Source organism: Lissotriton vulgaris, chromosome 5 (assembly GCF_964263255.1).
Source record: "Lissotriton vulgaris chromosome 5, aLisVul1.2, whole genome shotgun sequence".
NCBI lineage: Eukaryota > Metazoa > Chordata > Amphibia > Caudata > Salamandridae > Lissotriton > Lissotriton vulgaris.
In genome coordinates, this window is record NC_141693.1 from 852,109,216 (window position 1) to 852,131,613 (window position 22,398).

Genomic DNA, 22,398 nt, shown 5'->3' on the forward strand with positions numbered 1-22,398 from the left:
CATTAACTCATCACTCATCTAAAAGCATTTGCCTACTGGAATAATTACTTTGTCAAATCGTTGTAAGCTAAATTTGGTGGAGTAACTAATTAGCGATAAGTGCTTATTTTAACACTTCACAACGACCACTAGAAAGCTAGCATCTGTGACGTATACCTTTCTCTTTTTTAATTGGAATAGAAAGGGCTCTCAACTTCTACTGTCTTCTCTTTTCAGAAAACTGCCCTGAAGCCCCAAGTAGACCAGACTCATCGCCACTCAGTGTGCTGCCATACTGTGCGCTGCTGCCCTAGGACTAGCGCCTCGTCACTACTAGTTCCACATGCAATGTGCATCAACTCTAGTAATCTGTCATAGGAAATGAAATGAGTGTAGGTGGTCTATATTTCAACAATGACACCTAGCACCTTCTTATCACAAAACCAAATATACAGTGCACACTATTGGTAATTCTAATTCTATGGCTGCTGCACCCCCCCTTACCACCCAAAAATGTCAAGATCTTGCCACCTATTTTGTGGAAAAAATTGAGACCATTATTGCCAACATTAACCCCCCGCTGAGGGATGACAGAGATGTTCCGCTTCCAGTTACATCAGTAGGATGCCGGCTGGATTCCTGGCCACCTATTACCTTGGAAACCTTGAAATCATTGGCTATTTCCATCAAGTCAGGCTCCCCTGGTGACCCTCTCCCTATTAGCATTCTGAGCCAACTTGACGACTTTGCTTTGAAGATCATTTGTGAGACATTAAATGCCTCTATTCATCTGGCAAAAGTCCCAGCGTCCTGGAAGCACGCCATGGTCAGCCCTTTGCTGAAGAAGCCTTCTGCTGACCCTGAAGTGTTGGCCAACTATCGCCCCATCTCCCTGTTGCCTGCTTTCTCAAAAATCTTGGAGAAACACATTCATGGTGTACTTACTACATTTACGGAGAATAACCATTTACTCCACTTCTCCCAGTCAGGTTTCAGGGCTGGTCATTCCACCGAGTCCGCCCTCCTGGGAGTCACCGAGAAGATCAGAGGGCTCTTGGACGAGGGGCAAACGGTTGCACTTGTCTTGCTCGATCTAAGTGCAGCCTTCGACACCATCTCACATGACAGACTGCTCATCAGGCTGAGTGAGGATGGTGTCGGAGGGGCAGCGCTGGACTGGATTAAATCCTATTTGTGCAACCGGACGTTTCAGATCTCGTCTTCACAGGCTCAGTCAGACACTTTTGTTTCACCCCACGGTGTGCCTCAGGGCTCAATTTTGAGTCCGTTATTTTTTAATCTGTATCTCCGCTCTCTCGCCGATCTAGCAGAGCGAGTTGGTTTAGAACTTATGACCTATGCGGATGATTCGCAGATTATTTTTTCCCTCACCAATTCGGATCCTTCATCCCCCTCTGTGCTGAAACTGGGTCTTCATGAAGTCTTCAGCTGGATGTCAACGAACCAGCTGAAGCTCAATGGGGAGAAGACGGAGATCCTTCTCTTAGGTAAAAACAGAGATCTTTGGCAGGATTTTCACTGGCCGCCATCCCTGGGCACCTTTCCTATTCCAGCTACTCATGTCAGGAACTTAGGGGTGCACATCGATGACACACTATCGATGAAACAGCAGGTCAACAAAGTGGCTGGGACTTGCTTTACTATCCTTAAATGGCTGCGGAAGATTATCTGGATGTTGCCTGTGGATACCCAGAAGACCGTAGTCAATGCCCTTATTACATCTCGGCTTGACTACGGTAACATTCTTTACCTGGGTTCCAACTTAGCCGTGATCAGGCGGCTTCAGCTAGTCCAGAACTCCGCAGCCAGGCTGCTGTGTAAAATCCCCAGGACAGCAAGGATTTCTAAGCACCTTAAGGACCTGCATTGGCTCAGGATGGAGAACCGGGTTCGGTTCAAAGCCCTGAGCTATATGTTTAAAATAAAGGCAGGTACCGCACCAATGTATTTGCAAAAATTAGTTAGGCTCTACTCTCCTGCACGTAACCTCCGTTCCTCTAATGCAGCAAACTTTGTGGTACCCAGATTTAAACTGGCCAGAGTGGGAGGGAGATCCTTTTCCTATCTGGGACCAGTCCTCTGGAACTCCCTTCCCCCAGCTCTACGAAAGGAGGAAAACTTCGCCAGCTTTAAGAAAAGCGTTAAAACCTGGCTTTTCAACAAATAAATATTGGTGGCCTCTGGTCGCTTTGCTTTCTGTGTTGCTGGTTTCGGAGTCCTGGCGCCGGGAAACCCTTTGTGGGTATCTGTGCGCATTACAAATGCAAAAAATAAATAAATAAATAAATAAATAAATAAATAGTAGTGCAAGAAACAAAAACTGGACACCATTCCCCTGTAAATCACATGCTGATTTCGCTATAGTGATTGATCTTGTTCTGTTTCTCCATATTTGAAAATAAGAGCCCACAAAGACATGTTTGGCTGTAATCTTAGGCTACAGCTGAAAATAGCTCCATTCAGTACAGTCAGGTATCCACTGAAGGATGCCTAGCAGGAATAAATGCATTTAATGCTAGGTAATTGTACATCACTACTTCATACAATTTCACAGTAGTAAACCCCCTGAAAAGGGTGGGGAATGAGAGACTCAAGAGACATTTTCCCTTGAGGTTCTTATGAAGGTCCACAAACTTGTCAGCTTTTGCACATCCACAAGCCTCTCTCTCACACTGTAAGCCTTGGTAATGGAAGGATATGATCTCCCACAAAATGCATGAGTGAATCCACTTCCAGCGTAGGCAGTGGGAGTGTAGAGGAAGCGGTTTCTCTACAGGGGAAATGTTTTCCCTATATCCAAAAATAGGAAAAAAATTGCAATTGCTTGTTGAGCTGCCTTTCCACAATGCATATTTGTACCCTGTATTCAATTTAACTTTGGGGAAACAATGACTCGCAAAAATGCCACATGACACTACAGAAGTATGGCTTGCTTTTGTAGGTGCACTACTGTCAATGTTTGTGAGCTCCAAAAAGTAGCAAATATGCACCAGTTCGTGTGAGTGCTTTTGAGGGTGCAGATGTGTTAATACTATTGGGTATTGGGCCCAAGAAATCCACAATCCACGGCCGAAAATAGTGAAAGAAACAGACATTTAAAAAAAAAAAAGCTGTAGAGATCGAGTCAGAACATCAGCAAGTGCCCAAATGATTCAGCACAGAGTTGATGAGAGACTGGAGTCAACGTATGCCTGATTTGGGCCTATGAGCTGAAAATGGGAAAAGGATCAAAGGAAGACGTTTTAAGGAACAAAAACGTTTGTGGGCGTTGCTTAGTCCCGTGGTGTGTCCTTCAGATAGGTAAGACATTACACTAACACATTTTTTCCCTTAAGGTTTACAAATGCCCTACCACAGACCGCAGCCCCTCCTTCGTCTAACAGTCATACTACACCTGGAAATGGTTTTAATGCCGACACTGTGTTGCAATTAATTTAAGGTATTTTACATGATGCTAAACGCAATACTTTTTAGCCACTTCGAAGTGCTGCGAATACAATTGAGTAAGGATGAGTGTGGATGTGGATGGCAGCTGTTTGGCACGGTATGGCACTCTGGGCAGGGGTTCACTGTGAATAAACTAGACATTATTCACATAAAGTTGTTTGTGTGTGATGAAGCGGCAGCTCAGGGCAACACAGGGGTAGGCTGACCTTCTAGGGCTGTTCAGGCGGGTCAGTGTGCTGGCCTTTTTTGTTTTTATAGTGGGCCTGTTTTATGGTCTGGTGGGCGGGTTTTGCTGTTGAGTTCTGTGATATTAAAACAATCATTGCTTGCTGCGAGCTCAAATCCAAGCTGTTTTCCATACCTTGAAAACCACAGATACAGCGCATCTTTACAAGTTCAAACCTGTACAAATCTGCCCGTATAGACCACTTTTTTAGCTTTTTGATTCGCTAATGGGGCCCTCTTTTGTTTGGTGCCCAGGCCTATTTTCCATCCTAGACCGCTAAGGCAGAGGAGCTTCGACCCACAGGAAAAATAAAATGATAATAACACAATGTTATCATTTTATTTTTCTCGTACTTACCCTGTTTTGTTTTAGGTGCTGGTGGGGCTGGGCTGTTAATCAGCAGGGAGAGGAGTGGTGGGTACTTTCTAAGTGTGCATGATGGTTTGGCCTGTCATCTTGGGCCGGACAAACCGTCATGCGTACTTAACATCTTCTCCACCCGTCTTTATTGTCAGGCCTAGTGGAGAACATTCACAGGCTCTCACACCCTGTCTGAGCACCGAACTACGGTGCTCAGACCAATCACAATACTGCTGTCATCCTGGTGACAGCAGCCTCATAAGTGCCAGGGCCCACTTGGAACAAGTGTGATATTTTTGACTATTCTGGGCCTCCTAGAGCACTAAGGATGGACTAGATGCACTAGTTCATTTTGGCTTTTACGTGTATGGAAGTCTGAAAACCTTTGTTTGTTCCTAAGTGAGAGCGCCACCATGTGGTGCATTGTCATAATTAAGTGTTGGTGTTCATAAATGAGTGATGGTGCCTGGCACTGACAAACACCGGCACAAATTAAGCGTGACTGTTTCCCCAATAAGATGATTGTAGAGTCCAATACGGATTTTAGTATTAAAAAGCAGTATTTATTATGCATGCAAAACGCAACACAATAATTAAATAGACAGTCGGGTTTTAGGGCTGGCACCATAGTGCTGAAAAGGTCCATGCAGTTACATTCTCCCCTCCCCTTCTCTACTCTCTGACTATGCCTCCAGGGGTGAAATCTGGAGGTGACCTCTAACCTGACCCACAATAGCCTGTGCATCGAGGTCTGGCATTGTCCATAAAAGTCAGTTCTGAGGCAGAATACATCGAACTAGCAAATATATCCATGAAGGGCCTGCAAACCTGTCTCAGTGTTACCACCTGTGGATTCCACAGTGCTAGAGAGCATCGGTGCTTCTCCCAACCTTGCACTCACAGGAGGCAACATGCATAGCCATCTGCCACATTCAGTGAGGGCAGGGCTTTCATGGGGGTTGCAGCTTCTTCTCATGGTCCTCCTAGGTAAGTGAAGGAAGTAGTGCCCTTTACCCTGGAAGCTTCTGGTCACATTTCTGAGTCCCTTCATGGGTTGCAGGTAACACTCTGATAGGCAACGGCCCTAACAATCTTAATGACACCTTACCAGTCTGTCTTAGTTCATCGGACAAAGCAGCAGCCTTTACCAGGGCAGCTTTGGGTCTTGTTTCTGAATGTCTCTACAGGTTGCAGGGACTATTCTGATACAGTGACAGCCTTGGTGGACCCCTTCAGGTATCCGGGGTCAATGGCATGGCCTACAGTCCCAACTTGGTTGCATCCTCAGGACAACACCCGCAAGAGTCTTCAGTTGCCCCTCACCTGCACACTGTGGGGCACAGACAGAGCCAATGGCCCACAGTGTCACTTGCAGAAGGTGACTGCCCTTATACTATCATATGTAATGGCCGATGATCCCAGCAGTCTTCGGTGGCATATGGGTGACATAGACATGGGCAACAGCCCAAATGGGAACAGTGACACAGAGTGATGGCAGAAGGTGCATGGTAGCACCAATGGGGTTACTTACATCCTCCATAGAAGGGACCGCCCTCTGGCAACAACGGTCATGACTGGATGAGATGCCTCACACTGTGCTCACTGAGATGCTGTTGACAGAATCCCTGCTGGGTTTTGCTCCCTTCAGGCTCTCTTCATCTCCTCACAGGATACCTTAGACTTGGCAGGCGTGCAGATGTCTAAGTACTCACCTCCTCATAGAGGCCACTGGTCTTGGCAGGCCACTGGTGCTCTAGGCAAATGGCAGAGGTTCTTGACTCCTAAGTGATGGCACCATACCCTTATGGGAGACTGGCATACGTTGGCCCCCAGTCCTAGTTCCTGCACCAAGAAATCTCAGCGATCTTCGCTCACCTGTTGAGACACTACTATTCAACTAAGTATGCAGCCCATCTTTATAGCCCAAACATATATATGATTTAGTATCTTGCCTTTGAAATTTGATTTGGGGGTGGTAGCTCCTTTGAAGTGCTCTCTCCTCTGTAATGCCCTTTGTCAAAGGGACAGTTTTCTGAAGCAGGAGTGGCTTCAGGTTTGAGTGACCAACAGCACATGCCAAGGTTATAGCTTGGGACCTCAACTGGTTCCACTGAAATATGCCTCATAAAGGTTTAAAGGACTAAGATTTCCTCTCTATCAAATTCATTGGCAATGCCAACCTTATCACTCCCACCATCTCCTTGACAATATGCCCATGCCCCACAAACCAGTAACTCTTCCTGTAATCATAGAGTTCTTTTATGTCCACAAAGGATACTCTGCTTCTATGTCAGTGTGTGTCCCACCCAAGCCCACAGGAATGTCATTGCTCTTGCCTGGGGTTGCAGTCCACACCTCTCCTTCCTCTCCAGGCACTGGGCCTTCAAAATGGAACCGACAGGCCTGCATGTTATGTGCCATCCACAGGAACACACGTGCAACCCAGAATACACATGCAAGTATCAGGCATTGTCCAGTGCTTCATGCACTCCATGCAAACCCAGAGTGAGTTATGTGCACAGTCACAGAACTTTAAGCATCATTCTAGTAACACAAGTAAAAAGGCCTATTCACATTACTGATTCTACTGAACATAAAAATGGGTATACTGCTACCACCATGCTCATGTCACTAAATTTCAGGCAAGGGCAGTAGCCCTCAACCTTCACAAGGGTAACGCTTGGTGTATCCCTCCCGGTTTAAACATACTGCATTACCATGAGACTGGCCTAGGTCATGGCACACAAGCATGATTTGTGTTTGCCCATGTACATACAATAGAAGCAAGATCCAACTATGAATGCAGCTGGGGTGCTCAGGACTGGGGAACATGTTGGTCACCACACAAGGGGATTTTCTGTCGCAACATAATGGCCCTCTTCCTACACAAGTGTGTCATACCTGAAATCTTTAACACGTTAAACATCACTCACCAAATTGTATTTTCCAATGAAATTAAAATATTTTAAGAGCTTGGCTTACCAAATCAAGACACTTATAGCATGTCTACTTTTCAACCAAATGTAGCCATCAATGTTGACTATGTACTACCAAACTACAATCATCACCCTGTGAATCCGAACCACAAGTATGTATCTTCTGCAACTTAAACCTACACCATACACCTACACCATAGGCTATCTCCCAAGGAAACATCCACCCATGGTAAAAATAAAAATCACTGAAACAAACATTATCTTTGGTTGTTTGAATCCAAAGACCTGCACTTTTAAGATGCATCAGCCACTAAAATAAATCCACTTTGGGAATATCCTGATTTGAAACAATACACCCTCTGTGGATAATCTTTTAATGAACTAAACTATTTTGGGGACTTTAAAGCATAGCTTTCACAGAGACTTTTGTATTCAAAATTCCAACAATTGCTGGACCTGCTCTTACTAAATCACAGCACCCTTCTAGCGGCCTGATTCTCAAAGGAAAACTTATTTTTGTGTAAGTTTACATTTTTTGGGTATTCACAAACCAAAACACATTTATAGGTTTATGACTGTAGTGGGTCTTCAGTTGTGGCAGAAAACTCAGCACATAGAAAGATAGGCCTGTCTTTATGTGTGGAGGTCTCTGCCCCGATTGTGGAGTCTCCACAGTGGTAAACTTATTATTAATTTGTGGCTTGTGAATACCAAAGTGTATGTTTACCTTTGTGAATCTGGCCCTATGTGTATTCATGCAGACACTGCAACCATTCCTGTGAACCTCTTCCATCAAAGCAAAATTGCGTCCAAGAATCATTTGCCTCCATTGACTTTGTTTTACCAAACCACATCTATTTACCAGGTTGTCCACTGTCTCCCGTCTCTCCTTTTTGTCCTAGAGGTCCTTGGTCTCCTTTAGGTCCTTGTGATCCAATTTCACCTTTTGAGCCTGTTGGCCCTTCTGGTCCTGTTGCTCCTGTTGATCCTGTAGGTCCCACTGCACCCACTGGCCCTGGTGACCCTGCTGCACCTTTTAAACCCTCTGGACCCCGTGCTCCTTCTGAACCTTTTGGGCCGGTTGCTCCTGTTGGTCCTGGTGATCCCAATGAACCTTTCTGACCCACTGGGCCCATTGGTCCGCTTGAGCCTGTGTCTCCCTTTGGTCCTGCTACTCCAGTTGGTCCAGTTTGTCCGACTGGTCCCGGTGAGCCCATAGAGCCCATTGGACCCATTGGCCCTGTTGACCCAGGAGTGCCTTTTTGCCCTTCCGGTCCTGCTGGCCCTGTTGACCCTGCTGGTCCAGGTAAACCTAGGGCGCCTGTTGAACCTTTTTGTCCCATAGCTCCTGTAGCCCCTACTGGCCCTGGTGGGCCAATTGGTCCGTTTGGGCCCATTGGTCCTGGTGGTCCTGGTAGTTCACCAGCTGCGCCTTTTTGCCCTACAGGTCCCGCTGGACCTGTTTGTCCCACTGGTCCTGCTGGACCTGTTGCACCAGTCAATCCACTTGGCCCAATCAAGCCTTGTTCTCCCTTGGGGCCTGTCGGTCCAGTTAAGCCGGTTGGTCCTATTGGTCCCACTTGCCCTGGTGGGCCTTGGAGGCCTCTCAATCCTTGTGATCCTAGAATTAAAACAGAAAAAGAAAATAGTTATATACATTGCCTCATCCTCTTCTAAAAGTGTTTCACTTCTGGAATAAAGGCTTTGTCAAATGGTTGTAAGTTGAACACTGCATACCGTTCATTGGAAATGTGTAATTTGTGATGTGTACCGTTATATTATTCTTGGGAAAATAAGCTCTCAACTTCTACTGTTTTCTCTTATCAGAAGATTATCCAGAAACCCCAAAGAGACCAGTCCCATTACTGCTACGTGTCTTGCCACACATTGTCGTGTTCTTATAGGACTAGCACTGTACCGTTACAGCTATATTACACGTAAAGACATTTAACATTTGGATGAGTGCTCATGTGCACTGTCAGTGACCTGGCTAAAGAGTGCATGAAAGAGTTGAACTTAGATCATAAATTCAAAGCTAGTTCAAGCAGGGGCCCTCAAATACGTTTGGCCCAGGGCCCCCAAAACTCTTAAGATGTCCCTGAGAGTATTCGTCGTCTTGCATTTTATCAGTGCCTAGCAGCACACGTGGCACAGTTCCAGTAGTTACACTGCTCCCATTCTGTGCTCAAACAGTTCGAGGAGCTCTCAGATGTGCGAAGAACAACATCAGCACATATGGGAGCATTTAACCCCTTCCATGCTCATGACAAGGTCAACTCGTCATGGGTGTTACCTGTGCTGTGCTTATGATGAGTTGACCTTGTCATGATTCTATAGTATTCAAACATTTGCAGCACAGGAGGGGAAAACCCCTTAGCAGCCAAGGTGTTAAAAGAAATTAGCTGATGACATGCATGCCGAAAGCTGTGACACAAGGCTGTTTCAGAAATAGTTGGGATCCAGCCTTGAGGCAAACAGTAAAAACACAATACAGGCTGGCAGGTAAGAGGGGAGGCATTCATTACTGGCTTACCTGGCAGATCCTGCTCGTGGTCAGATTTTCAGGGGCATGCACGCCAGCCTGTAACAGGGTGTGCTGCTGCAGCTGTGCCAGTCAGGGGAGGAGGTGGTGAGAGTGTCAAGCATACCCTCACAGCCTAAACTGGAACTGGCAAAGAGACATGCTGTACACAGATACTCTGCCCATGCGAAAGGATGTGCTGTGTATTTGTTTGCAGCATGCTTGCGAGCCGATTTCTCGGTGGCATCGGGTCACATGCCCTCAAACTTTCACAGGTAGCATGTTATAACCCCTCCCTTTACCAGATCATCACAGGTGAGGGGTTGTGAAAGAATAGTGCATGCTGCCTGTGAAGTGATTGACAACCTCCCCAGGAAAATCCAGGGCTGATGCACTAAACACCTGTGGCTGGTTCTCTTTAGGAGTGAGAGGTCTCTCGAGACCCTTGAAAACTGCAGACCAGGGTTGATGCTAGGTCGACCCTCAGCCTGTTTAGAGTTTTGAAAAAACATAAATGTTAGTTGCCACATGTGCACTACCGTATGTGCCTCACTGGTTAGTGCCAGACTGCCTTCCGCTTGTGTCAGGAGGGACAAGAGACAGCCAGGTACTGAGGGCAGGAACCCGGCAGGGCTTTACACCCCTTCTTTTATTAATAAATTAAGGCCATATTTATGAAAAAGTGGCGCAGTGCAACTCAGCAAGTCACCTTGCTGCGCTGTGCCACTGGGGAAGGGCAGGAATGCACCGTATGTAAGGAATTCCTGTCCTTTCCAAATCACTGGCTCACAATGGGCTACCTAGCACCAATGCAGGTATCCTTGCACGATGGTGCAAGGGTGCCTCTGTTGCATTCTGGATGTTTATTGCACAGGAAAGGACACCTTCCTCCACAAAATAATCCTGAAAAGCTTTTTCCTCTTCCTATTTTTTCTGCAGAATGCAGCACAAATATAGAAAGAGGGAAGAACAAGGCGTAATAAAGATATTTCCCTTCGTTACGCCAATCCAGGGGAGGTCTATCTTTTTGGCACATTCCCAGGTTTACCAGTTCTCGTAAATCTGAGAATGTGTGTAAATCCACGGAAGCTGTCTGGGAACACCCACGCAACACCCATGGAAATGCCTCCCTGGCGCAGAGTATTGCAACTTAGGAATTTGCGCTGTGTTACATTACTGGAGATTTATTAAACCACTGAGGGCCATGCAAGGTGGCCTTGTGTGGCTTTGTAAACTTGCAATGCAAAGCGGCCCTTAAATATGCCCCTAAGGTTTGTGGATTGTTTTTAGTAATTACCATTGGCATTGCTTAGAAATCTTGGGGCTCAGTGCCTCAACACTCTCTACAGGGAAAACCCACTAAGGGGCACATTATGATGTTAGGCACAATTACTTCTGCCCGACACCGACTCGGTCATGGGACCGAATGCCACATGGTCAGCAGAGCCAACCGACTGATTGCAATACCACCGAACACAGTTCGGTCGCATTCCTATATTTCACTGTGGGATAATGCATTACGGCCATAAACCAACTTTAATGCATGCTCCTATAGTGAAATGGGAGGTGTGATTCATCCCTGCACCCCGTGGTAGGGATAAACAAGGGCGCACCATAGCTGCCTCCTCGGTGTCCAACCGGAGGCCGTGCACCAAAGGGGCCCTGCTGGGGCCCCCAAACACGCTTCAAGAAAGACAAGCTTGGAAACCATGATCGTATTCTCAAGGGCAAAAAGACCCACCCTTGAGATTACTTTCCGGCTTCTGACTGACCGACAGGCTCACTGAGCCCATCGTAAGCCAGCTGGAATGCCCTGCTGGTTTCCTTTCTGATTGCCTCCAACATAATGAATGGGTCAGAAAGAAAAGAGAGCGGCCCATTACGATGCTTGGAGTCTTTACAGGCCGTATCGTAATCAGCCCCTAATTGTGAAGCCACATGGCCTAATTGTGGCCATGTGTCACACACTTGTTGCAGTCCATGGAATATTAATGTCCATGGCAGACACAATTGCGGCCCTTTCAGGCACTAAATAAATTCAATCAGTGCTGGAATGCCCTAGCAAGAACAACATACCAAAAGAGCCCCAACCACTTTTTGCGGCGTGCTTCATCATAGGCAATTCCATCCTACCTTTGTCAGAAGTGATGGGATGCCCCCGGGTAGCCATGCGCTGTAGAAATGCTTTTTCATTCATTCATTCATTCATTCATAGTGCCACCAAAGAGGTCTCAACCTCCAGAGGAGAAAAATCTTACAGAACTTTTTTGTTATGGATAAATGAGGCACCAGGTTGGATAATAAAACTACCTCTTTGTCAACACTAAAAATATCTCTTTGTTCCAGGTTACACCGGACAGGATAAAGAAATGGGTGGATGAGGTGGGGTATTATGTCTGTGCTTTTAGGCACTGTATTTATCTGAATATTTGGATCAGCATATCTTTGGTTCTACTGATTGGATTTTTGTCATTTTGGTGTCAAATAATTTATTAAAATTTGTGTGGGATTATTTTTGTGTTCTGTTTCCACTTTAATAGGTTGGGTCTGGTGGCTTAGTGGACTAATGTGTCCCCTGTGCTTGACTTCACGGTCCTCATTTAAATCCCAGCAGCTCCACTCAGCCTTTTATCTTCTGATGAGTTGACCTTGTCATGATTCTATAGTATTCAAACATTTGCAGCACAGGAGGGGAAAACCCCTTAGCAGCCAAGGTGTTAAAAGAAATTAGCTGATGACATGCATGCCGAAAGCTGTGACACAAGGCTGTTTCAGAAATAGTTGGGATCCAGCCTTGAGGCAAACAGTAAAAACACAATACAGGCTGGCAGGTAAGAGGGGAGGCATTCATTACTGGCTTACCTGGCAGATCCTGCTCGTGGTCAGATTTTCAGGGGCATGCACGCCAGCCTGTAACAGGGTGTGCTGCTGCAGCTGTGCCAGTCAGGGGAGGAGGTGGTGAGAGTGTCAAGCATACCCTCACAGCCTAAACTGGAACTGGCAAAGAGACATGCTGTACACAGATACTCTGCCCATGCGAAAGGATGTGCTGTGTATTTGTTTGCAGCATGCTTGCGAGCCGATTTCTCGGTGGCATCGGGTCACATGCCCTCAAACTTTCACAGGTAGCATGTTATAACCCCTCCCTTTACCAGATCATCACAGGTGAGGGGTTGTGAAAGAATAGTGCATGCTGCCTGTGAAGTGATTGACAACCTCCCCAGGAAAATCCAGGGCTGATGCACTAAACACCTGTGGCTGGTTCTCTTTAGGAGTGAGAGGTCTCTCGAGACCCTTGAAAACTGCAGACCAGGGTTGATGCTAGGTCGACCCTCAGCCTGTTTAGAGTTTTGAAAAAACATAAATGTTAGTTGCCACATGTGCACTACCGTATGTGCCTCACTGGTTAGTGCCAGACTGCCTTCCGCTTGTGTCAGTAGGGACAAGAGAAAGCCAGGTACTGAGGGCAGGAACCCGGCAGGGCTTTACACCCCTTCTTTCATTAATAAATTAAGGCCATATTTATGAAAAAGTGGCGCAGTGCAACTCAGCAAGTCACCTTGCTGCGCTGTGTCACTGGGGAAGGGCAGGAATGCACTGTATGTAAGGAATTCCTGTCCTTTCCAAATCACTGGCTCACAATGGGCTACCTAGCACCAATGCAGGTATCCTTGCACGATGGTGCAAGGGTGCCTCTGTTGCATTCTGGATGTTTTTTGCACAGGAAGGGACACCTTCCTCCACAAAATAATCCTGGAAAGCTTTTACCTCTTCCTATTTTTTCTGCAGAATGCAGCACAAATATAGAAAGAGGGAAGAACAAGGCGTAATAAAGATATTTCCCTTCGTTACACCAATCCAGGGGAGGTCTATCTTTTTGGCACATTCCCAGGTTTACCAGTTCTCGTAAATCTGAGAATGTGTGTAAATCCACGGAAGCTGTCTCGGAACACCCATGCAACACCCATGGAAATGCCTCCCTGGCGCAGAGTATTGCAACTTAGGAATTTGCGCTGTGTTACATTACTGGAGATTTATTAAACCACTGAGGGCCATGCAAGGTGGCCTTGTGTGGCTTCGTAAACTTGCAATGCAAAGCGGCTCTTAAATATGCCCCTAAGGTTTGTGGATTGTTTTTAGTCATTACCATTGGCATTGCTTAGAAATCTCGGGGCTCAGTGCCTCAACACTCTCTACAGGGAAAACCCACTAAGGGGCACATTATGACGTTAGGCACAATTACTTCTGCCCGACACCGACTCGGTCATGGGACCGAATGCCACATGGTCAGCAGAGCCAACCGACTGATTGCAATGCGACCGAACACAGTTCGGTCGCATACCTATATTTCACTGTGGGATAATGCATTACGGCCATAAACCAACTTTAATGCATGCTCCTATAGTGAAATGGGAGGTGTGATTCATCCCTGCACCCCGTGGTAGGGATAAACAAGGGGGCACCATAGCTGCCTCCTCGGTGTCCAACCGGAGACCGTGCACCAAAGGGGCCCTGCTGGGGGCCCCCAAACACGCTTTAAGAAAGACAAGCTTGGAAACCATGATCGTAGTCTCAAGGGCAAAAAGACCCACCCTTGAGATTACTTGCCGGCTTCTGACTGACCGACAGGCTCACTGAGCCCATCGTAAGCCAGCTGGAATGACCTGCTGGTTTCCTTTCTGATTGCCTCCAACATAATGAGTGGGTCAGAAAGGAAAGAGAGCGGCCCATTACGATGCTTGGAGTCTTTACAGGCCGTATCGTAATCAGCCCCTAATTGTGAAGCCACATGGCCTAATTGTGGCCATGTGTCACACACTTGTTGCAGTCCATGGAATATTAATGTCCATGGCAGACACAATTGCGGCCCTTTCAGGCACTAAATAAATTCAATCAGTGCTGGAATGCCCTAGCAAGAACATCATACCAAAAGAGCCCCAACCACTTTTTGTGGCATGCTTCATCATAGGCAATTCCATCCTACCTTTGTCAGAAGTGATGGGATGCCCCCGGGTAGCCATGCGCTGTAGAAATGCTTTTTCATTCATTCATTCATTCATTCATTCATAGTGCCACCAAAGAGGTCTCAACCTCCAGAGGAGAAAAATCTTACAGAACTTTTTTGTTATGGATAAATGAGGCACCAGGTTGGATAATAAAACTACCTCTTTGTCAACACTAAAATTATCTCTTTGTTCCAGGTTACACCGGACAGGATAAAAAAATGGGTGGATGTGAGGTGGTGCTTTTAGGCACTGTATTTATCTAAATATTTGGATCAGCATATCTTTGGTTCTACTGATTGGATTTTTGTCATTTTGGTGTCAAATAATTTATTAAAATTTGTGTGGGATTATTTTTGTGTTCTGTTTCCACTTTAATAGGTTGGGTCTGGTGGCTTAGTAGACTAATGTGTCTTCTGTGCTTGACTTCACGGTCATAATTTAAATCCCAGCAGCTCCACTCAGCCTTTTATCTTCTGAGGTCAATACATTTAGCATCATTGGGTAACAATAAACCTCTTTTACTCAGTGCCAAGATACCCTTCTGGGTGAACGGGTGCTTTACAAATACCATGTTATGTTATTATTGTTTAGGTACTGCAAAAATACATTACGCATTACCTCTAAGTTAATCCTGACTGCTTTTGTGTCAATTTCCCAGAAGTTTCAGTACAGCTTAATTTAATGACTTTTTGTGGTTCACCCTGATGAAGATTGTGGTTTTTGCTTGTGAAGGGTTTCACTCCCCTCAACCAGGAACCCAATTTCTCACACATGGGATGAAGAGTGCCGCAAGAAAGTGGGTGAGACTTTCCCATTGATTTTTATGATGCTCTCGCTAAGACATTCTGGCACTGATTGAATTGATTTCGTCCACCACCGTACCTTTTGTGAAGATTGTTGTTGCTTTGGAGTACTATGGTAGTGAGCTATTTTAATCTTTCTGTCGTGTGGAGATAGAGACAATTGTAGCCCTGACTTAACAGTGGGCATCCTTGGCAAGATTAAATGCAGGCAACTTTTGCATTATGGTAGACATCCCTGACGTGATGTTTCTACCGCAGCAGCTAAAACAGAATCTGTCATTGCTATGCATTTGTACTAGGGAAACAACAAGCTTCCATTTGAAGACCATACATGAAAACTGATTTTTGAGGGAAAAAAGTGAGGATTTTTTCAGAAAAAAACAAGATTTTCTCTTTCAGTATGTTTCTCTTTCCGTTGTTACAACTGCGTTGTAATGGCATGCATTGTAACAGCATGCGTTGTTTCATCATACATTCTTAATATTGGCATGATGATATTTTGTCAGTCAGTCAATCAAAAAATAAAAAGCTTTATTCAGCAATCTCACCATAAAAGTACAGAAGAAAAATCCCAGCACTGTGATCACATTCAATATTGTGACATACATCTGACTGGTCATTATGAAAAACCTGTAAGTTGGTGTCATTATTGTGATTGTATCTGATGTGGTCACTTTAGCAACAATGTTCAAATACACTAGTAACTAAGGATTATTTCCATTGATCAGAAATAGCTCTTGTTATAAAAAAGTTTGGAGATCTCTGCATTAAACTGTCTGAGCAACAACGTCAAATGCATATTTCTATTTACCTGGATCTCCTTTATCTCCTTTGGCTCCATTCTTGCCATCTGTCCCATTTCGGCCTGGTGGCCCTCTGTTCTCATCATGTCCCATCATGTCTGGCTCTGGGTACTCTGGCATTTCATCACTGGTGGCTATGACCGTAGACAATACCAGCATGAATATAATGATGGGATGAAGTAGGTTCATGATTGATCCACTGTAATAGACCTGAAAAGAATCACAAACAATGAGCTGAAGAGTATTTCTATATTGTCACAAAGATATTGCATAGTGTGAAAAAGTGGCTCTTGTGCGTGGTTATCCCCATTTTCTGTGGACTGCTGTGCAGTTTTTTGCACTCAAACTGGTAACCAGCCCACAGAGCATGTGCTTTGGCTCCTAAAATATGTCAACATGGTTAGCATCTAATTGGCATATTTAACTTTCCTATATGTCAATAGTAAATGGTATCCAAAGAATACCCATAGCATTGAAAGTTAAATGCCATCCACTAGTGTGACCAGGCAAACATGACTCCAGTCCTGCCATTGTAGTCTGGCAGTTTAAAACGGCAACCCAATTTGTCAAATTATACCTGTTTTGACAGGAAAAAACCTTCCTTATAACTATTAATAATTTACTCCTATGTAACCGTTGCAGTCCACAATGGAGGGTATATAGGGCCTTAAATATGAGGTCCTGCGTAACTTTTACGCTGTCGGTGCGTCACTTTTTGTGAAACACCAGCTGCGTAAAAAATGTGCCTTGTTGCATCATATTTACAAAGTGACGCATATAGGTAGATGCGTCACTTTGTAAACCCCTGCGCCTTTTTATACCTGCACCAGGTATGATGTATGCAGGGGGGTTCTGACGCAAGAAAGGGTCATAGAAGTGATGCAGTGAAATCTATAAGATTTCACTGCGCCACTTCTAGGACGCAAATGAGTCAATATCTTACGCCTGCCTCACAGCAGGCGTAAGACTGACGCAGGCCCTTTCACATGGGGCTTGCCCCATATGAAAGGTCACATTGCTGGAGTTGCGTCACTTTTATGACACACTCCAGCAATTTGTCACTCTTGTGCCGTACAGATACGTCAAAAATACTGACGTATCTGTAACTCCTTGTTACATGATGCATCATACAGTAAATATGACGCATCAATCATGTTGAAAGGAGGGCGAACTGAGAAGTTATGCATCACTGCTTTCACACAGCGATGCGTCACTTCTCATAAATGAGGCCCATAGTTTATAAAAGTATGACATATATACATTTAAGGTTAACCCTGTCCTTACAGTGGCTAGCACCCAAAAGCTATTTTTACTATAGGAAGACTTGCTGGTCCATAGAGAAACACTAGAAGCAATATTAAATATTAGTTCTGCTAGCTCAGGCTAAGGATCAGTTATATCATAATTTAAGGAAAGTTTTTAATATTTATTAAAAAACCAAGCCAATGGTGAAGCTGGATTGTTGATAACTACTAAAGAAAAGGGGCTATGAAAAAGTTACCTTTTCCCAGCCTCAAGCTACTGGAGACTAATTTGAGTTAGTATCCAACTGTATCATAGCTGGTGAGTATTCGTGATGAGGTATAAAATCTACTCCCAGAGCAAAGAAAAGAGCCTGGGTGTGTAGAGTTGTTTAGTTCCTCTGACATGAAGACCAGTTGGACAGTGCTTAGTAGCTTAATTTCCCTTAAAGAGGCCTCCTTTTTAATGCACAGATGCATCTCACAACCTCATAGGCCCTCTCATTTGTCCTCCCAGTCAAAGAGGAGCACCTGGAGGTAGAGCTGCCCCCAAGAACTGCTTTAGAGTGACCAAAGAGGAAGGAGCTGCTCATTATTATGGCCAAACCTGTGGGTGGGCACACAATCTCTGCACATTGGAAAAAGGAAGGGTTTCTCTATATCAGATTTAGTGAACAAGAGGCGCAGTGGGATTGTTAGCATTAGGGCACACAGGAGATGCTATCAAAGTGGATAGGGTTATCCCAGGAAACATTTACTCTATTGTTTGGGGAAGGGCCAGGATTCACTGTCGCTAAAAAGCTAGTGCCTGGCATGAAGGTGGCATTTACGAGCACCTTCCTCAGAACACTCCTGGACCCTGTAGAAGGACAGTAGATGTTCAGCACCTGCTGTTTGAGACCTTGGCTGGGACAAACCTGCCAAGCATATCCACCCAAAGAATGTTGCCATTCGGCTTTAGAAATAGGCTCCCATGCTTGAAGCTTCTCTACAGCAGCAAATCTGATTTAGTGGTACATCATCAAAAAGGAAACTAGCCCCTTGAAACCCTCTTCAGATACCGCCCTCAGCCTTGCCCTCCTGGATGATTCCAAACTACGAAAAAGAGATTGAAGTCTGACAGTAAAAATCCTGGTGAAGGTGGCAATAGAATCTGGCTTAAGAAATAGGATCCCCTGCTTGAAGCTTCTGAGCAGCAGCAAATATGATTCAGTGTGACCTCATTAAAAAGGAAACTAGCCTCTTAAAACCCACTTCAGATACAACACGCAGCCTGGCCCTCCTGGATGATTCCGAGCTCCGAAAAAGAGACTGAAGTCTGATAGTAAAAATCCTGGTGAAGGAGGCAAAAGAATCAATGAGAAGACTTCCCTTGGAACAAAATTTTAAATAATACTGTTTGAGCTTTTCCCGCCAAAGCAAACAGCTTCACTTGGACCTTGTCCAGTGGTTATCAACATCATTGAGCCCTCCTTGGATAAAACCGGCTGCCTTCTAATCCTAAAGGAGTTAGATTTATGGAAAAAAGACCAACCACCACATGCATCAATCTATTTAGGAAGTGCAAACGGTGCGAATCGGTAAATTCGGCCGTTTGCGATTCCTAAATAGGTTTTTGGGATGCATCAAACATTTTTGGAAAAATCACTATTTTTAGCGAATTCCAAAAATGCGATTGCTTTTAAGGAATCGCAATCGGCTATATGCATCAACCTATTTAGGAAGTGGAAACTGTGCGAATCGGTAAATTCGGCCGTTTGCGATTCCTAAATAGGTTTTTGGGATGCATCAAACATTTTTGGAAAAATCGCTATTTTTAGCGAATTCCAAAAATGCGATTGCTTTTAAGGAATCGCATATTTGGGATTCCTTAAAAGCAATGCATGATTACTTTTAAAATTGCGAATTCGCAATTAGGGGGTGCAAATTACCACGAGGGTGAACCTCGTGGTAATTTGTGAAAATGTATTAAAATGCTCAAAATTGCATTTTAAAACACTGTCATGTTACAGACACACATGTCCTTAGGACATGTGTGTGTGAAACATGCACTTCAAAATACATTTCAGGGGTGCAGGGGGGGTCTTACGGACCCCACCTTGCACCCATGGAATGCATTAACATTTTGCAAATCGCTAATTGAAATTCGCAAAATGTCAATGCCTTCCCATTGATTCCTATGGGCCTTTTGGCCCATAGGAATCAATGGGAATTGCGAAATCGCAAATTAGAATTCGCATAATATTTGCGATTCGGTAATAATTGCGATTTTTACAGAATCGCAAATATTATGCGATTTAAATCATGCATCCCATTTTGCGATTCCTTATTTGCGATTCCCTAAAAATCACAAATAAGGAATCGCAAAACCGGACTTTGATGCATGTGGCCGAATGCATGATTACTTGTAAAATTGCGAATTCGCAATTAGGGGGTGCAAATTACCACGAGGGTGAACCTCGTGGTAATTTGCGAAAATGTATTAAAATGCTCAAAATTGCATTTTAAAACACTGTCATGTTACAGACACACATGTCCTTAGGACATGTGTGTGTGAAACATGCACTTCAAAATACATTTCAGGGGTACAGGGTGGGGGGTCCTTTGGACCCCTCCCTGCACCCATGGAATGCATTAACATTTTGCGAATCGCTAATTGAAATTCGCAAAATGTCAATGCCTTCCCATTGATTCCTATGGGCCTTTTGGCCCATAGGAATCAATGGGAATTGCGAAATCGCAAATTAGAATTCGCATAATATTTGCGATTCGGTAATAATTGCGATTTTTACAGAATCGCAAATATTATGCGATTTAAATCATGCATCCCATTTTGCGATTCCTTATTTGCGATTCCCTAAAAATCACAAATAAGGAATCGCAAAACCGGACTTTGATGCATGTGGCCGAATGCATGATTACTTGTAAAATTGCGAATTCGCAATTAGGGGGTGCAAATTACCACGAGGGTGAACCTCGTGGTAATTTGCGAAAATGTATTAAAATGCTCAAAATTGCATTTTAAAACACTGTCATGTTACAGACACACATGTCCTTAGGACATGTGTGTGTGAAACATGCACTTCAAAATACATTTCAGGGGTACAGGGTGGGGGGTCCTTTGGACCCCTCCCTGCACCCATGGAATGCATTAACATTTTGCGAATCGCTAATTGAAATTCGCAAAATGTCAATGCCTTCCCATTGATTCCTATGGGCCTTTTGGCCCATAGGAATCAATGGGAATTGCGAAATCGCAAATTAGAATTCGCATAATATTTGCGATTCGGTAAAAATTGCGATTTTTACCGAATCGCAAATATTATGCAATTTAAATCATGCATCCCATTTTGCGATTCCTTATTTGCGATTCCCTAAAAATCGCAAATAAGGAATCGCAAAACTGGACTTTGATGCATGTGGCCGCAAGTCCCTATATATAAAATCTCTAATGGAGTCGACCTGTTTGATAGATACAGCCCGAACTCCATCAGGGTTGGCTGGACACCACACCAAGGTCCCGGTCTAAATCAACCACTTACTATCATTGGTAATTTTCACTATTTGGGGTGTACTATCACTGATTCCCATTTTTTATTTATTCACTTACTCACACATAGAATAACGCAGACACAGTTATTCATGAGCAACACCTCAAGGTCACATATGGCATCACTATGCACAATAGGTGCTATTAGAATGATAAGTACAGTGTTGTATTGACAGTATTTTCTCATATGTAGACTCTAATATGTTAATCCCATTCTTCCTGCAGAACCTATCCCACCAGCTATATGTCCACCTATCAAATAAAGCATGCTTTCATTCAAGCTAATACAAACAGCCACAGAACTATCTAGTCCACACATAATAAACATTGTTGTAGTATGTTCATAGAACTGATGCTTCTAATTATCTGCCTGACTGTCAGTTTACCCACCCACCAGTATATCCACTCATTCATATCATCTAATATCTACTAACCTATTTTTATAATTAAGTGACTAATTAGCTATTGAAAAACTCACCCCTATTCATCAGTACCCGTATACAGCTAACAAATGAACTTTCAACACACACATCACACAATATAAATAAAATGAGAGTCTGAAATCAACTGCCACCCATACAGGTCTCTAATAAGCCATTCACATACAAATGTATGTACTGCTGGTTATCATGCTGCTCGTCGCGTCCGTATCACATTGATTATTACAATATAAACCATTGGCACATTGTGTTGGGATTTTACACTGCGTACCACCTGCTTTAGCATCTGTACTTTGGAAGCATTATTCGTACCTTTTTTTAATTAAAGATTCATATCTTGATGTGCCACTTATGCACACGATTTGAATATTATATCTAAGCCAACATTGGGTTAATCTGGACTCTGTATACTTGTTCTATTATTTTCCAATTCAAGTGACTCTTAGCCCTGAAGAAGTTCCGGTGGCAATACGGAAAAACGAAACACGTTGGCTGCTTTTTGTTTCTTAATGGTTTCATGAATAAAGACGAATTTTGGAATATATTTGTTTATCTGGATTTACTTATATTGAGTGCACCTTCCTTATTTGTAAATACAAATGTATTTAATATACCACTTATATATTAGGCCTAGGCCAAATCTAATATATATTAGTATAATTCATGTAACTTCGGGTATTTTGATTAAGATTAATTTGTGAAATTCCCCAAACGATGCTATTACTCATCCAGAACGCATTTCACACAAAAATATAGCATTAAATGCCTGGTTTACGTTCCACATAATTATGTGTAATTTCTCAAAATTTCAAGTAACTACACAAAAGCAGATTATGCGAATGATGCAACCCCCATTATCTACCCAAACAATTATCTTCCCAGCAGCCACCCATCAAATCTATCTAGCTAATCCAAATGACTAACCACCAAAATATGCGAAACCAGTTGTAACGCAGAATTACCAAAGTCATGAACCAATGGAAGTCATGGAACCACATTTTTCTGTAGATTTGAGGCCCCAACTTCACATAACATATACACTTATAGATGGTCCCTGCATCTGGA

The 22,398-nt window shown here is 44.0% G+C and overlaps 1 protein-coding gene across 2 annotated transcripts in view; it reads right to left on the minus strand.

Moving 5' to 3' along the window:
• LOC147711696 (uncharacterized) overlaps positions 1–22,398 on the minus strand; it is a 116,212-nt gene that overhangs the window by 34,015 nt on the left and 59,799 nt on the right. For both annotated transcript variants that reach the window (XM_086922410.1, XM_086922409.1), the window contains exons 2-3: positions 16,111–16,312; positions 7,832–8,590 (exon numbers count right to left, since the gene is read on the minus strand). In XM_086922410.1, coding sequence (XP_086778536.1) covers positions 7,832–8,590; positions 16,111–16,291 — 940 coding nt within the window. In that variant the 5' untranslated portion in view covers positions 16,292–16,312. The remainder of the gene's footprint in view (positions 1–7,831; positions 8,591–16,110; positions 16,313–22,398) is intronic.